General features: G+C 39.9%; 1 protein-coding gene across 1 annotated transcript in view; it reads left to right on the forward strand.

The window, feature by feature from the left end:
- Positions 1–16,664, forward strand: part of HMCN1 (hemicentin 1) — a 291,005-nt gene that overhangs the window by 187,273 nt on the left and 87,068 nt on the right. Inside the window, exons 54-58 of the mRNA XM_063134738.1 lie at positions 1,095–1,298; positions 4,122–4,235; positions 6,512–6,699; positions 10,577–10,673; positions 14,672–14,833. Of these exons, the coding sequence (XP_062990808.1) occupies positions 1,095–1,298; positions 4,122–4,235; positions 6,512–6,699; positions 10,577–10,673; positions 14,672–14,833 (765 nt within the window). The remainder of the gene's footprint in view (positions 1–1,094; positions 1,299–4,121; positions 4,236–6,511; positions 6,700–10,576; positions 10,674–14,671; positions 14,834–16,664) is intronic.

Below are 16,664 nucleotides of genomic sequence, written 5' to 3' on the forward strand. Positions count from 1 at the left end.
TCCCAGCTCTGTCGCCCTATTTGTATCTTCAAATCTGATTCCCAAATCATTTTCTCTGTATTCTCTCTAAACTCCTTCTCTAACAATATTTTATATATTTCACTCATTAATCCTTTTGAAACTATACTACTTCCTTTTCCTTTCTCCTTACTTACTACTAATTCTTCAAACCTCGTCATCTTTCTGCACATTCTATTATCTTTAATCCACTTTTTATTCCATTGTTCTAATTGACCATATTCTAGCCAAGATAGCTTCTTCTCCTTTAACAAATTTTCCATATCTCCTCTTGTTTTAATATCTCTTACCCAGTCCTTTAATTTTATTTTATTTTTCTCTTTTAATATTTTACATAATCTACCCTTTAGATCCTCTGGGAAATTCTTTAACATTATTATCGGTGTATCGGCATTTTGTATGGACCTGCTGCCTCCCCTCCCCACAAGCCCCTGAAGCTAGTGGGGCTGAGGGCCTCACATTGCATACTGCCTTTGTGCCACCTTGTTATATTGGCAGCAGAGAACAGCATCTGTGTATGAGCTCCCAAGACAACTGGAACTAGCAACTGGAACTGGGGATTAGGCAGAATGGTAGCCAGTAGCCTGCTCCTGTGTATCTCGATACTATCTACGAAAAGGTGTTCAGCCGTGTGCACTTGCAGGTGGGGAAAGGGACAATCAAATAAGCGCAACATTGAGTGTTTGCCTGTGACGATGCTCAACACGTTGAATCAGTTATTCCAAAGGTGTATGAAGTGTTCCTTGTGCATTGCTTAGAGATGAGCAGATTCATCAGAATATGGTGAAACTCAAGCATGTGTTTATAAAGTTCTCCCTGTTAAAGATGTGTGTGTGTGTGTGTGTGTGTGTGTGTGTGTGTGTGTGTGTGTGTGTTTCTATGGACTGTGCCCAAGAAAAGTATTGCACTTGTACAGGGCAATTCTTGCACATGCAACATCTTGTTTCCCAAATCTTTTTATTTTATCGTTAAGATAGAATGCTGTGGTTACACTCTCTCTTTTTTCTTTTTTGAAGTTCAGAATTAAAATGTCCCATTCTTTTTGTCCAGTCTTTTACCTGTGTCATCTGTCACAGTTCCTCCTAGTTTCCGAAAACCACCTGGAGGCTGGGAAGATGGCAACGTGCTGGGTACAGGACTAGGAGGAGAGCCCAAAACTGTGATCATGAACAATCCTCTCTCTTTATATTGTGAGACTAATGCTGTGCCCCCTCCAGTTCTTACCTGGTATAAGGACGGTTATTCCCTGAGTTCCAGTGATAAAGTATTGATATTACCAGGTTGGTATTAATCAGATTAGCATTTATTTATTCAGACAACCAATAATAAAAACATTTCCCTCTTTCTTCAAAGCGGTTTTATGCAGGTTACTGTCGCTCCAATTCCTGTTGGTGCAGCTTTGTATGCTGCAGCCTGCCAAATATGGCGACTACAAGCAAAGAAACTCTGCTCCATGACTGTCGCTGTGCATGGTTACTTTCATTTCAAGAATGAGAATAGAGTCCCCACTTTGCTCAGTTTTCCCTGAAATGACTGCTGTTGGAAACTCCTGGCACAAGGAGTGCAATATCTGTATTTCTTGGGGCTGGTACATGGATGCCACTGATTTTCATATGCACAAATGTCCTTGGGCTCATGTGCATCACAGTTTGAGGTAGAGGGATTTGAATGTGAGCCAATTTATACGTGACTGCCACTATCATGGCAGCTCCAGAAAGAGCTGTCAGAACATGGCAATCACAGTGATTGCCTGCAACTAGGTGCTCCTATACTCCCAATACATCTACTGGGGGAATTTACACCAGCCATTTATTGCAGGATTGTATCGTAGTTGTCAATAATGGGGCACATGATGTTCACCTGCTCCGGCAGTGCTCGCAGCTCCACCTCTCAGTTTAACCAGAAGATCTCTGACTGCTTCTGTCATGTTTGTTTTTTGGCTCTCTCACTTCCATTGCAAAGAATGTGTGCGGTGCTCCCCCTTTGTGAGGTCGCTGCTGTTCGCCACGAGTTCCGGGTTCAGCGAACATCCAATCAGCTGTGAGGGGCGTGTGCATGGGTGTTTCACCACTGACTTGGTTTTTTAAAAACATATCTCTGCACAGGAGCGCATATTTGCCATAATTCCTAACCCCTGCATGTGTTGCTGTGTATCTGCGCTGGGGCATGTCCCTCAAAAAAACCCTGTGCCCTAGCCCCACCCACTTCTACCAATACACAAGCAGAAATGCCATAACGGGGCACATGGGCTCCCGCAATAGCACTCCTGTCATTGCAGGAAACTTCGCTCAGGTGTGCCCCGTGAGTGCCAATCACGGAAGCAGGAAAACTGGCAGTCACCCCTCTTCCATTGCGAAAGTGCTGTAGGTCTAGATTAGGCCGCTATCTGCTTCATGCAAATATTGACAAGTATAGCCACACCTATGAAAACTTGTTATTAAGGCATTTCTTTCAGGGATGTTCAAGATATGGCAACCTATCTACTAAGGGGCTGGATAATCAGGAATCCTCTTAGATCTTTGCTTCCTTGGGTTTCTTTCAAGGCAAAATCCAAGCTGATGGTTTAGAATTAAAAAGCTTTAACCATTTTGGAGCCCAGTTCCTCCCTTACTTTTAGTTCTTTTAGTTATTTACTTATGAAATGTATTACCCACTTTTCGTTATAAAATAATCCCAACAACCAACAAAACACACTAAAATCATACAACATCAACTCAAAACAATCAGACAGTGGAGAACAGTAATGCAGATATATAACAGTTTACATGATGCAGGGGTGATGTTGGGATCCAGCCCAAAGCCTGGGTGAATGGAAAGAACATTCCCATTTTAGACTCTCGTTTTCTTTACAATAGATAGGAGTTTCCTATTTTGATGGCTACCAAGACATATCCTCTGGGCTATACCACCTGTATACTCTGAGCCCAAAGAATGGTGTCATATAGACATGTGTGTTCAGTTGTTGCCACAAACCTTCCTGGCCTTAACCACATGGCAGCATTTGAGCCAGAGGATTTCCAGGTAGCTACTGTAAGATGTTGTGAGCAGTTTTACTGTTGTTGTTGTTGTTGTTGTTATTATTATTATTATTATTGTTGTTGTTGTTGTTGTTGTTGTTGTTTACATTTGCATACCACCCCATAGCTGAGGCTCTCTGGGCAGTTTACATAGGATAAAAACACTTAAAAACAATATACAAAAATTTTAAATCACAAAAACATACAATTTAAAACCACAGGCTAATTACATATTGCTAAATGCCTGGGAGAAGAGAAAAGTCTTGACCTGGCACTGAAAAGATAACAATGTTGGCGCCAGGCGGGCCTCGTCAGGGAGATTGTTCCACAATTGGGGGGGCCACCACAGAAAAAGCCCTCTCTTGTTGCTGTCCTCTGAGCTTCCCTTGGAGCAGGCACCCAGAGGAGGACCTTGGATGATGAGCGCAGTATACGGGTAGGTTCATGTCGGGAGAGGCGTTCTGTCAGGTATTGTCCCAAGACGTGTAAGGCTTTATGTATGATAATATGCATATTTTTATATTTTAATGTGTAGTGCATTATATACTATTTTCAGATTTTCCTTTAGTGTTTAAGCATTGTTACCTTCCCTAAAACCGTAGAAGGAATAAATAACGTTTTAAGGCTAGAAGGAGAAATGCTGGAAGTTGAGCCTTAGCGAGGCCTTGCTTCTGCATTCCAGTCTTCCGGAATTTAAGAAAGCCACAAAGACTGATCTCTTCTGGCAGGCCTACCCAGTTGAATTTTAAGATGCCTTTTTAAATAATTTGCTGCTTTTAATAATGTATTCATTTTAAATGTTTTAATTAGTTATATGTATTTTATTGTGTTTGTATTTGTTCGATCCAGAGGAAGAGGCGGGTAACAAATAAACATATTATTATTATTATTATTATTATTAATTGGATGCATATAATCATGGAGATATATAATATAATCATGGAGAAAAAAGTGCAACAATATATTTCATTCATTTCATTTATTAAATTTATTTAATTCATTCATATGATGTATTCAGTTATTTGGATCTCAAAGGAGGGATCTGTGTTTAATATGATGAGAAGCTCCATTTTTCTTTCCTTTTAGGAGGTCGGGTGTTGCAAATTCCACGGGCTCAGAGTGAAGATGCTGGGAGGTACACGTGTGTTGCCGTAAACGAGGCAGGGGAAGATTCCATCCATTACGACGTCCGCGTGCTTTGTGAGCTCACCTTATATTGTTTGATTTGAAAAATCCTATGTATCTGTGAAAGTAACTTGCGCTAAACATTGGGAGAATGAAATAATTGTTCGGAATTGTTTTTCAATTAAAAAGTTAGGGCTGCAATGTTTAATGGGTTCATGGGTTAGATAATCCATTTAAATAGTTTCCACGATTAATTGGGCAACAGTTTTAAAATGTTTTGTTTTAAATACAAGTTGGTGGGTTAAAATCCCAACTCCTATATACAATTACCTATTAAGTCCTTATCAGTGTTCTGATTATAGAAGGTAGCCTTAAACATAGTGAGAAGATTCAACAAATGAAGTCAAGATTCCACTTCGCTTTCTATCTGCTTAGGCACGGAGCTGGCTCAAATCCAAAGACTACATTTTAACATCTCAAAGCTATGACTTTCATGCCTGCATTGGCCCATATGTTTTATCCACATAGTCTTTAATAACTTTTGCTGAGGCTGCATTCACATATACAAAAGAGACATGGCAATTAGCCTGCACCAATATTCCATGAGTATCTGGGCTTGACAACGTGTTCAGTAAAAATTTGGGCTTGCATACACTATGATGTGCACCAGAACATAGAAATTCCAAGTAGGCTCATACGAGAGCAGTAGACAGCAAGACCTCTCTGTCAACCCTGTTTCCTATCAGTGGACAGTATCCAGTGGTGTCATTCCGCACTCAAATAGCGTCAGCAGAATTCTTCTGAATCATTCTGTTGCACAAGCAGTTGCAAACCATGCTTGCACAACTGGTTGTACAAGCCATTATGCAAGTGTAATATGCAGCAGGTTGCATGACAGGTTGCGCAAGTGTAATGTGCAACAGTTTGGACAGGGGTTTGCACAAGCATAAGGTATAACCAGTTGCATAGCCACACTTGCACAAGTATAACTTTAATTGGATTCTCTTCTTGTGCATGGTTTGGAACCTGGTTTCCGCTAGTGCAATGTTATTTGAGTTAATGGAATAGCACAGTCCATTAGGATTGCCCTATCTATCAAACTGTCTATCATTAAATATTCAGTCTTAAGTGTTTATAGAATTTTAGTGTTTACAAACGGTGGAGCAAATTTGGCAGGGATCTGTCCGTTTTGAAGTATTGGGCAGCATATGCTAAGTACTTCATAACAAAAACAAGCATTTGTCACATATAAGGACCCTGAAACGTTTTATAATTATACTAAAAATAATTTCAGCAGTGGAGCAAGATAGAGACTGCATTATTTCATTTTGGGAGCTCCTTAAAGATTATAATTTGTTTATTCAAAGCATTTTTAACCCCATCTTTCAGGGGCCATTTCCCTCACAAGGCAGCTGCATTCTGTACTAATTGTAGTTTCCAAACCATCTTCAAGGTTAGTCCAGTCTAGATATAACACAGCATTTGAGACTAGGTCTGCCTTATCTGTATAGAGCCACACCTGTCTAACCAGTCTAGCTAACTACACCTGCACAGAGTCTCAGACTGCATACTTGACTTGTCAAGGGAAGTGCAATCCCACCAGGAATCAATTGCACACCTCCATCCAGATCAACAGATTTCCTGACCAACAGCACTTCCATCTTATCTGAGTTCACCTTCAGCTTGTTTTCCCTCATCCAACCCAAAATTGCCTCCAGACATTTATTCAGGTTTCCAATGGCTTCCCTGGGATCAGATTGTGGAAAACAGTGAGACAGTTGTGTTATATTTTTCAGAGGTATTTAGATGTAGCAGATTTTGTCCTCTGACCAGGTGACTCATGAAATCATTCTAGAATTCTTCTATAAATGCATTCTTTCACCAATGCAATTTTTTTTGCCACACTTACTTAGCTGAACAAGTGGAACATTTTTTCAAATCTCCTATTTTGTTTTTTGTTTTGAAATATTGCATTTCTCAGACAGAAAGCAACTATCTATATATGAATGTTCTGTTGTGAATGATATTTTGAGCAAGTATGTGAAGTGGGTTTTCTCAAAACTTTTTGTTGCTCAAACCAGAGATTCCCAACATGTATTCTAAAAACTTTTTGCCCAGTCCTCCTTCTCCGACCATTGCCTTTATTCCCTCATCATTTTAGAAGTCAGCCATTCCACTTTGGGAAACTCTCTGCATGCAGGAGAGACATGTTGTGACTTGACTGTTTGCAGACGGCCATTTTGGCCTGTTTGCAGATTTGATGTTCATCTTCACTTTTGTGCCTCTCGGATATTTCATAAGGATGCCTGTGGTTAGAAAACTCTTCCCCGTAACATTTGCATTCTCTCTAGTGCCACCATCCATTCCTGGAACCAATGGAGACATCCCCGAAGAGGTGACTGTGATGATGAGCAAGATGGCCGTGATGGAATGTATGGCAAATGGCAACCCTACTCCAACTGTTACCTGGCAGAAAGATGGGCAGCTCTTAGTTGAAGATTCCCAACACAAATTCTTAGCCAGTGGAAGAACCCTTCAGGTAACACCATGAAGACATTTCGTCTAAATCATGGTGGCCAGTGGACCACATCCAGCTCCTAAAGCAATTTTATCAGCTCCCTAAGAAGTCTTTACATTTATTTATTTTTCCCTTGAGGTAGTGGTAAAATGTTTGCTGATAGCTTCATTTGTAAGGAAACTTACACTAATTGCTCAAAAGATATTTATTTATTAATTAAATGTATATCCCACTTTCCCCTAAAAATAGCAGTCAGATGGATCAGTAACTGGTTAGAGAACAGAAAGCAGAGAATAGGAAAAAATGGTCAAGTCTCCTAATGGAGAGAAGTTAATAGTGGGGTCCCACAGGGATCAGTATTGGGACCAATTCTTTTCAACTTGTTCATAAATGATCTGGAATTAGGAGTGAGCAGTGGAGTGGCCAAGTTTGCCGACGACACCAAATTATTTAAGATTGTTAAAACACAAAGGGATTGTGAAGAGCTCCAAAGGCTTCTCTCCAAGCTGGGAGAGTGGGCATCCAAATGGCAGATGGAGTTCAATGTAAGGAAGTGTAAGGTGATGCACGTTGGGGCAAAAAAACCCAACTTCAAGTATAACCTAATGGGATCTGAGCTGGCGGTGACTGAACAAGAAAGAGATCTTGGGATTGTGGTGGACCGCTCGATGGAAATGTCCACCCACTTTGCGGCCGCTGTAAAGAAGGCCAACTCCATGTTAGGTATTATAAGAAAGGAAATTGAGAATAAAACTCCTAGTTTCATACTGCCCTTATACAAATCTATGGTGTGACCACACTTAGAATACTGTGTACAGTTCTGGTCACCACACCTAAGAATTGATATCATAGAGTGGAAAAAGTGCAGAAAAGGGCAACTAAAATGATTAAGGGGTTGAAGCATCTTCCCTATGAGGGAAGGTTACAACAACTGGGATTGTTTAGCTTGGAAAAAAGGAGGCTACAGGGAGACATGATAGAGGTGTACAAAATTATGCATGGTATGGAAAATCTGGATAGGGAGACACTTTTCTCCTTATCTCAACAAAATACTAGAAGCCGGGGTCATCCCATGAAGCTGATTGGTGGGAGATCCAGGACATATAAAAGGAAGTACTTCTTCACAAAGCACATAGTTAAATTATGGAACTCACCACCACAAGATGTAGTGATGGCCACCAATTTGGATGGCTTTAAAAGGGGGTTAGATAAATTCCTGGAGGCAAAGGCTATCAATGGCTACTAGTCCTGATGGTTGTGTGCTGTCTCCAGTATCCGAGGCAGTAAGCCTGTGTGCACCAATTGCTGGGGAACATGGGTGGGAGGGTGCTGTTGCACCATGTCCTGCTTGTTGGTCCCTGGCCGACATCTGGTTGGCCACTGTGTAAACAGACTGCTGGACTAGATGGATTCTTGGTCTGTTCCAGCAGGGCTCTTCTTATGTGCTTATGTAGTGCTAAAGCTCTTCCTGCAAGGGGTGGTGTAGACTTTATTGTACTGCTTGGCCATCTAGTTTGCATGGCAATTATTCAACTTTTTTGTGTGGCAAATATATTCACGTCCCCAGGGCACTGGTCTCTGAGAACTCAGAGCATGGCCATCCTTGTCCTAGGTCAAGCACAAGTGTCTCCCTTAGTCCTGATTCATCTTCTTCAAGGTTTATTTGCTTCCTCATTTAGTGTCCAATGAGCAAACTGCTCTTGTCCAATGCATGGCACATACCTCTCTAATTTGTCTGTCTGGAAGTAGCAGGGATGTGCCAGCAGCAACTTGCACACGGAGCATCTGCTTTGCCTGGAAAGGAGGAAGTGGTAGAAGCAGCCACAGTTTCTGTGGTCAGTCAAGGGGAGGAGCTGATGGGGACCCGTGACCATGGCTGAGCTTAATTCAAAAATGCATCAGATGGCAAAAGTTTAATCAGTTTAATGGTTTTAATTAGTGTTGTAGCCCTAATACTTTTTGTCAAAGCCTTTGAGGGCTAAATTTGGATCTACCTTAAGCCAACCACCTGAAGCATTCATTCATGTGATAAGGAGAATGTTATCATGGAAAATGGCAATGTTGCTTCCTCACACATCTGACTGTACAGTAGGGATATTGTGAGAGTCTGGTCAGGAGCTCGAATGCGGTGGGGATCCCCAATTACCCATAAGTCACTATTTTGCAGAAAACCGTAGGTAAGCATTTTATGTAAATTATCATTTTGTGAAAATGGCAGCTGTAAATAGGGCGATTTACACGAAATTACAAGAGTAAATGTAATTAGACTATTGTAATTTTGTGTAAATGGCTCCCCAGGGAAGGACATGAAGCACATACTTTTGATTATAGCTACAAAGCAAGCATTGTACTTTATACAGCATAGTTCAGAAAATAATATAATAATTGTCATCACTACTTACGTGTAGGAAGTGTGTTGTCCCCCATTGGCAGTTTCAAGTGACTGGCAAACTAAAATACAGACAGTGACATACAACTGAGGAATATTATTAGAAACGGAATGTATAATCCGGAATTACCATTTTGATATTGATTTGATTTGATTGGTATTGATTTGATTTGATATTGCAATTGGAATATTGATTGTGAACTGTTGAAATTGTAATTGGACTACTGAGATAGCCTAGCTACAGTTATCCATGCTCTGATAGCCTCTTGTTTGGATTACTGCAATGCGTTATACGTGGGGCTGCCTTTGAAAACAGTCTGGAAACTTCAGCTGGTACAAAACAGGGCAGCCCGCCTACTAACAGGGACTGGCCAGTGAGATCATATCACACCAGTCCTTCAACAACTTCATTGGCTGCCAGTCCAGGTCCGGGCCCGATTCAAAGTGCTGGTATTAACATTCAAAGCCCTAAACTGTTTGGGCCCAGGTTATTTGAAGGAACGCCTCCTCCCATATGTGCCTGCCTGGACCTTAAGATCATCCACAGGGGTCCTTCTCCGTGAGCCCCTGCCGAAGGAAGTGAGGCAGGTGGCTACTAGGAGGAGGGCCTTCTCTGCTGTGGCAGCCCGGTTGTGGAACGAGCTCCCTAGAGAGGTTCGCTTGGCACCTACATTGTTTTCTTTCCATCGCCAGCTGAAGACCTTTTTATTTTCTCAGTAAATTAACACCTAATTTAACTTAAATTTTAACTTTGCTGTTTTAATCTCATATTTTAACCTATATTAATTTTTGCTGTGTAGTTTTATTCTGGTTGTGCATTTTATATTGTATTTTGTATTTATGTTTTAAATTTGTTGGTTGTTTTTATGCTCTTCACGGTTTTAATTTTTGTGAACCGCCCAGAGAGCTTCGGCTATTGGGCAGTAAAAAAATGTAATAAAATAAATAAATAAATAAAATAATACTGACATGGTATTTGCTATATACATTCTATATGTATTAATGTAACACAATGATTGTGGTAAAAGTATTTATTTGTTAAATATACTTTATTGAATCAACAAAAATATCTCACAATATATTTTTGCGTTCTAAACATTTTAAATATTTTAGGAATTTGAACTATACTTCATAGGCCCTTGCTGATACTTGCCCATTTATAGCTGCCATTTGCCCCAAATGGCAATTTATGTGAAAGGGCTAGATGCCATTTTGTGCAAAATGGTGACTGCTGGAGCAGAGAGAGCGAGGCCACACGCTGGGCACCTGTGGACAGTCCAGCAGCTCACCATGCATGACAAACAGTGTCAGGTGGCTGGCAGAGGTCTGGTGAATGGCAGGCAATGTGGGCCTAGGAGAGTTCATCAGTCCCTACCAGACAGCGACCATGAGGCAAATAATAGCTGGATACCTATATTGAAAATATAGTTGGAGTGTGTGTATGTGTGTGTCATCAGTTTACTTGTTTAATATAAATGTGTCGTTGTGCTGTCTTGATACTCTTTTTAGATCCTGAATTCCCAACTAATAGATACAGGAAGATATGTCTGTGTTGTGGAGAACATTGCTGGAAGTGCCAAAAAATATTTCAATCTTAACGTCCATGGTAAGATTCCTATTTTCTAGGTCCGTTACTGGTTGCATTCCCATAAGTGATATTCCATGCAAAAAATAAATAAAAATCTGCTCCTGCCTCTTATTGTGTGTTTGCAAAAGAACCCACAGAAATAGAAACAAAGCAGAAACTGTTAAATAGACTTAAATGTACACGAATTGTCAAGTAAAGTCTTGTTTCAGCAAGGTATTAAAGTTTACATTCAAAACAAGAACTCTTCATGGAGCCAGAATATCACCATCTTAACTTAAATAGGCTTCTTTCTACCTGACCTCGGTCTTTGGGGCAGCGCTTCATTCTACTTTTTCCATCTGAGGTATCCTCCAGACAATCTGTTACCCAACCCCACCCGCAGTCTTCTTGATCACTTCTGATATCTCTGTAGAACTTTTAATTGCTCAAAGTGCTTGAGGGTGAAATCCTATGCATGTTTAGACAGAAAGAAATCCTGCAGTTTCTCTCTAAACATGCATAGGACTGCATCCTAAGAATTCGTATTTCATCCTCTTAAACTTCCTGCAAACTAGAATAGGTAGATTAGGATATAGTTTGGTAACACAACAGTTTTACTGGAGCTAATTAGGTTAGTACCTGGATGGTAGATAGCATGCAGGCTATCACTTGGTTAAAAAAAGCCAATAAATCAAGTAGATTTTGATTTCTTGATTAAGTGGAATACTGCAATCTTTGATTTACTGCCTGGTTCTGCTGTTGAAATGGTCAGACATATTGTCGCATACAAACTTTATCATGTGCCGCTATCTGAACCACTGGGACGTCTTTAGATGGTCTGACCTGAAAGTGCTATAGAATGTTGTTCTAATTCATACGTGAAACAAGACCAATGATGCCCCATGAGATAACCTCCAGAGGTCTTCTTTATATGAGCTGGACCATGGATGGTTGGAGTCAACAGTCATGGATGGTTGCTGTCAACCTTGTAAACAGATTTCAGTGAATGTTTGCTTTGCCAGAAGGAGTACTGTTGGAATTTGAAACCTTAGAGAATCAAGAAATAGATAACATTTTTAAAAAATTTAATCAACCACATGGAGCTAAATTAGATATTATGTTAAAAAGGCAACTGTCATCGAAATTAATGTCTGTACATCTATCGCCACCCTCCTCTTATGCTATATCTAGTAGAACTTACCTGTGTCTTGATATCATGACACTTCATGTTACCTCACACACACACATGCGCCACATTATTGGCTAGTGCTAATGGGGCAGCAAGATTCAAAATGTCGTGATATCAGAAGGACAGAAACAAGATTTGCTAGACCAGTGGTTCCCAATTAGCTCAGTACTGCGGACCCCTTGTTTTTCAAATGCCAAGCCATGCCTCTACTTTTGAAAATTTTGTTATCTCTATGGTAGTTACCTGTGCGAAGCAATTTTTTGGAGAAAATAAGGGGTAGCCCCTAATAACAAAGGATTTTAGGTATACTAAAAAACAGACAATAAAATTTGTGATAGTACCACACAAAAATGACAATGATTTAGTTAGGAATATAAAGACGGATTTAATTTTACTAACGTCTAGTTTACAATTGAACAAATTATGACTTGTCTAGCAGCGACTAAACCAAAATGTGATGGGAGAAATCTTGCCTCTTTTTGTCCCAAACAATCCCTTCCACATCCAGTTCAATATTTCCTACTTTTAATCTCAAATCTGGATCAACTTCGAGCTGATTTCTATACTTGTTCTTCATATAACAAAATGTCGAAAATGTGGAACAAAAGGCAACTAGATGTTTCAAAGCTTTTTCACCTAACTTCTTATAATCAGGAAAAACCGTCACCCAGAATTGGTCCAGTCCATATTCTTTGAAAAATGATTTCAATGAACCACCACAAGTCACATCAACAAGTGCATCTTGCTGTTCCGCAGATAGAGTTGTTAGTTGTACATCACCACATTCAAAAGGATTCCTTCTCCATGAGTTTTCAGGATTAGATGCAGGGAAGTAATCTCTGCAGCTAGTCACTAAATCACGCAGGTGCTTTCGGCAATGACGTCACCGTCGAAGCAAACAGAGCGCGGGAGACGGAGTATTTTCTTTTATTAAAATGCAGACCCTGCAGAGCTAATATGTGAATGGCGCCACGGACCCCCTGGGTGGGTTACGCGGACCCCCAATTGGGAACCTCTGTGCTAGACCAAATCGAAAGGTAAGAGAGAGCTAATAAACCAGTTGCATATTTAGCAAGTCTAGTTTTGTCCTTAATGTTTAATGTGAACTCCCCCTGTTTTTGAAGGCATGCGTATGCTTTCAAAGGAAGCAGTACCTTTAGTTTAGCTCCATCTCTCTCTTAAAAACTATTTATGTAGGGGATTAATCCTTGGCTGGGACTTTCCTTGAAAAACAGAACTGGGGAGCTTCATGGGTAGGGCCACCCAGCTCGTGTTTCTGATGCAAAAAACATTGTCATTCACCAGCATGAGTTATTTTCCTTCAGTGCCAAGAAATGAAGCGTTTCCTGAGATTTCTTTCTGCTTTTAAAAGCAACGATTACTTTCCTAATATTAAATGAGGGATAACCTAAGGCAATGTTGCTTGAGAAAAAAAGTGGAAATACACACTGTTCAGAAAATTGCAAATCATTTCCAAGGCTCTTAGGGTTGTGTTCTTTGTCCCCCACCATTCTCTCTTTGCACTCTCTCATCAAATCTTACATTTTTTCAGTACCACCTACTATATATCCTATATTCAGCTGTAACTCTCTTCCCCACACCTTTCTCCCTCCATTTGTATTGACATATTTTAAAATCCAAAAACTTGAGAAGTTTTCTAAAAAAAAAACCCCATTTATTTGACTGTCAAAATAAAATCAAGCAATCTTTACAAGAATACGTGATTCATAAAAGCACAACATATACATAGAATTTTGCAAAACTTGGTGGTAACAAACAAATGAAAAGATTTTAAAAATTCTAAGGATTCTTAAGGAGTATGTCTTACCCCACAGATCTTTCTGACTGTCCCAAATTAGACGAGAAGACAAAATAATGTTAATTTTTTTAGTCCTATAATGTCTGGGAACTGGCTCTGGGATTTATACTCTGCAACTTCGTGAGTTTGCAAGAAATCACTAACTTGAAAATGGTCTTTGAACGCCACCTCTTAACAATGGTCTATTAAAGCTTCTGGTTATATCTTTAGAAATAAAGTTTACTTCATTTCCATGTCAGAATTTTAGAACAATACATTTCCACAAATTAAGTTTCTTTCCTTTGATCCCAGTGTCTCTGGGTTAGCTTTGTTATTAACTATTAAATGCTCACAACTCTATTTTTCAAAATATTTTCTCTCTTCATTTTAGCATCATAAGTGGGATTTTTACCAACTAACTAGCTCTTCTGCTGAACTTCTTCCAAGAGATAGTGACATGCTGAAATGCAAGTGATCAAAATCTAATTTTGTTTGCCAATCAACTTAAAAACACTGGCCATGGTTACTTGGATTTGTTTGCAGGGTTTGTTTTTGACTTACAATTCCTGGCTTGTTTGGGAACAACAAGCCAGGATCCACAGTTCGGACAACATGCTAAGCAACCATCCATGTTTGTTTAGTGGTTGCAGGAACAGGGAAGAACAAATCTGGAGCAAATGGACTTCTTCATAATAAGCCAGCATTCTTGTGCTCAGATACATAGTTCAGGAAGGCACAAGATGGCAAAATAAAAGTGCATTAAGTCAGAACACACTGAGATCTAGTGTGGGGTAGTAGTTAGAGTGTTGGACTGGGACTCGGACATGACGCTCACTTGGTGACTTTGGGCCAGTCGCTGATTCTCAGCCTAACTGCTGTGAGGATAGAATGGAGAGGAGGATCATGTATGCCACTATGAATGATATAATATTGCACTGACACTAAGGTTGAGTGTATGTGTGCAATTTCCCACTTAGCGTGCAGGTTCCAAGACCTAGTGTGGTTGTAGGGTCAAGACTGCAAGATTAAGACTTGTATATCTTTTGACAGTTCCTCCAAGTATTGTTGGAATTAATCCGGAGAAATTGACTGTTGTGGTGAATAACTTCATCTCCTTGACCTGCGAGGTCACCGGGTTTCCACCGCCTGATCTCAGTTGGCTCAAGAATGGAAAACCTCTCAGCTTGAACACAAATGCACTTATTGTACCTGGTGAGCAAACTCTGTTGTTGTGGATGTTTTTTTTGTTCCGCAGAGGCATTTGCCTTCTTTTCCCATTATCTTAACAAAGCCAAGAAGGAAAGTAGATAGGGCCAAATATGTGCTTAGTGTATTTCTGTTCATCAGTCACTGCTGTACCAATAATGCATTTGGCATAATATATTTCTAAAGTGATATCATTTGAAGGAAAACACAGATTCCTAAAAGGTTTCAAGGAACTTGATCAAGCTGGAAGGAAAATTTTGTAACTATTTGGAACAGCCAGTTGGGTCTTTCTTGTTATCTATTTAAAAAAAAAAAAAAAAAACTAGAAGAGAAAAATGCTTCTTTTGTTACTATCAGTGACTTGGGGACTTTATTTTTCCATGGGAATAGATCTCATCTGCGAGTTGTTTTGGGAACTGCTCAGAGAATGTCAGCTATTGGGCAGTACAAAAATGTAATAAATTAATCAACAGGCTTGCCAGTTTCAAAGTTGTAGTTAACATTTTCAGTTGATTAGTCTAGCAAATATTGTGAAAGAAGTGCCCTTCCCCGTGTCCTGGCACATGGCCATGGGGAGGCTATTGTGGGTGTGGAGGAGAAGAGACGTGCTTGCCCACCATTGGGGGGGGGGCATTTGGTGCCAGGAGCTGTGGGGCGGCTGCTCCTATATAAGGTCCTTCAAGGCTCTTCAGATCACGGCTTCCTCCCTCCCTCCCTGTATGCAGTGTGGGGTTTTCCTGGTCGCCCTTTCGAAGGCCGAGTAGGAATTTTTGACACAGTCTTATTGGCCTGGCCTAATAATAATAATAATAATAATAATAATAATAATAATAAATTTATTTGTTACCTACCTCTTATTAGTACAACACTAATAAAAACACCATAAAATACATACAACTAAATGTGTTGTATGTGTCTTTTTGCCTACTTCACACTGTAAGAGGGGAGAGAGTGTCTTAGGAATTATAATATTCTAATTCTGGTTAATTTGGTCACATTTGACTCAGGCTGGTAGGGTGGGCATGCTTAGAGGAAAGGGATGGTGATCATTCTGTGGCACTGTTGTTTGGTGACAGGTAATGCCTGTCCTCCTTCACCCACAATATATGTATGTCATTGAAACACCATAGCTCAGTAGTAGAGCACATACTTCGCATGCAAAAGATCCCAGGTTCAATCACGGCTTCTCCAGATGGGGCTAGGAAAGAATCCTGCCTGAAACCCTGGACAGCCACTGCCAGTCAGTTGACAATACTGGGCTTGATGGACCAATGGTCTGATTCAGTATAAGACAGCTTCCTATGATGCTCCCACCCATCCTGAAAACACTTATAGGTCATGGAAACTGCTTCTGCACGTACCTTTGTTTTTTCCTTAAATGTGAACAAGTAAGGGAAATACATGCTGTTGTCTTTAAATTTCTACAGGTATTTCAATAAGAACATCTACATAATATAACATTTAAATCATATTAATGTCCCCCCTCAACTATTTCAGCTTATTTACTTGTGGTGTATTGGGAAAATAAATTAATACAAGCTACTTTTTTTTTTTAGCTTTGATACAAAATACAAGTAAAATAAACAATCATAGATAACTCTCTAAAGCATCAGAAAAATTTCTGATGCAAATAGAAACATTTCTGAAGCAAATTAATTTTGAATAGGAATTTATCCCCAGAAAACCCATATTATTAGTTTGTATAGAATCTACCAACTAACATGGCATCAAAGATGCTACTGGTGATTACTGGCACATGTGAAAATTATTTACGCTCATTTATTGTTGAAAATCTAGATAGGTTCCCCAAAGTTATTCTAAATTTCTGTAGCTGATG

The sequence above is a fragment of the Elgaria multicarinata genome, chromosome 1, assembly GCF_023053635.1.
Source record: "Elgaria multicarinata webbii isolate HBS135686 ecotype San Diego chromosome 1, rElgMul1.1.pri, whole genome shotgun sequence".
Classification (NCBI taxonomy): domain Eukaryota; kingdom Metazoa; phylum Chordata; class Lepidosauria; order Squamata; family Anguidae; genus Elgaria; species Elgaria multicarinata.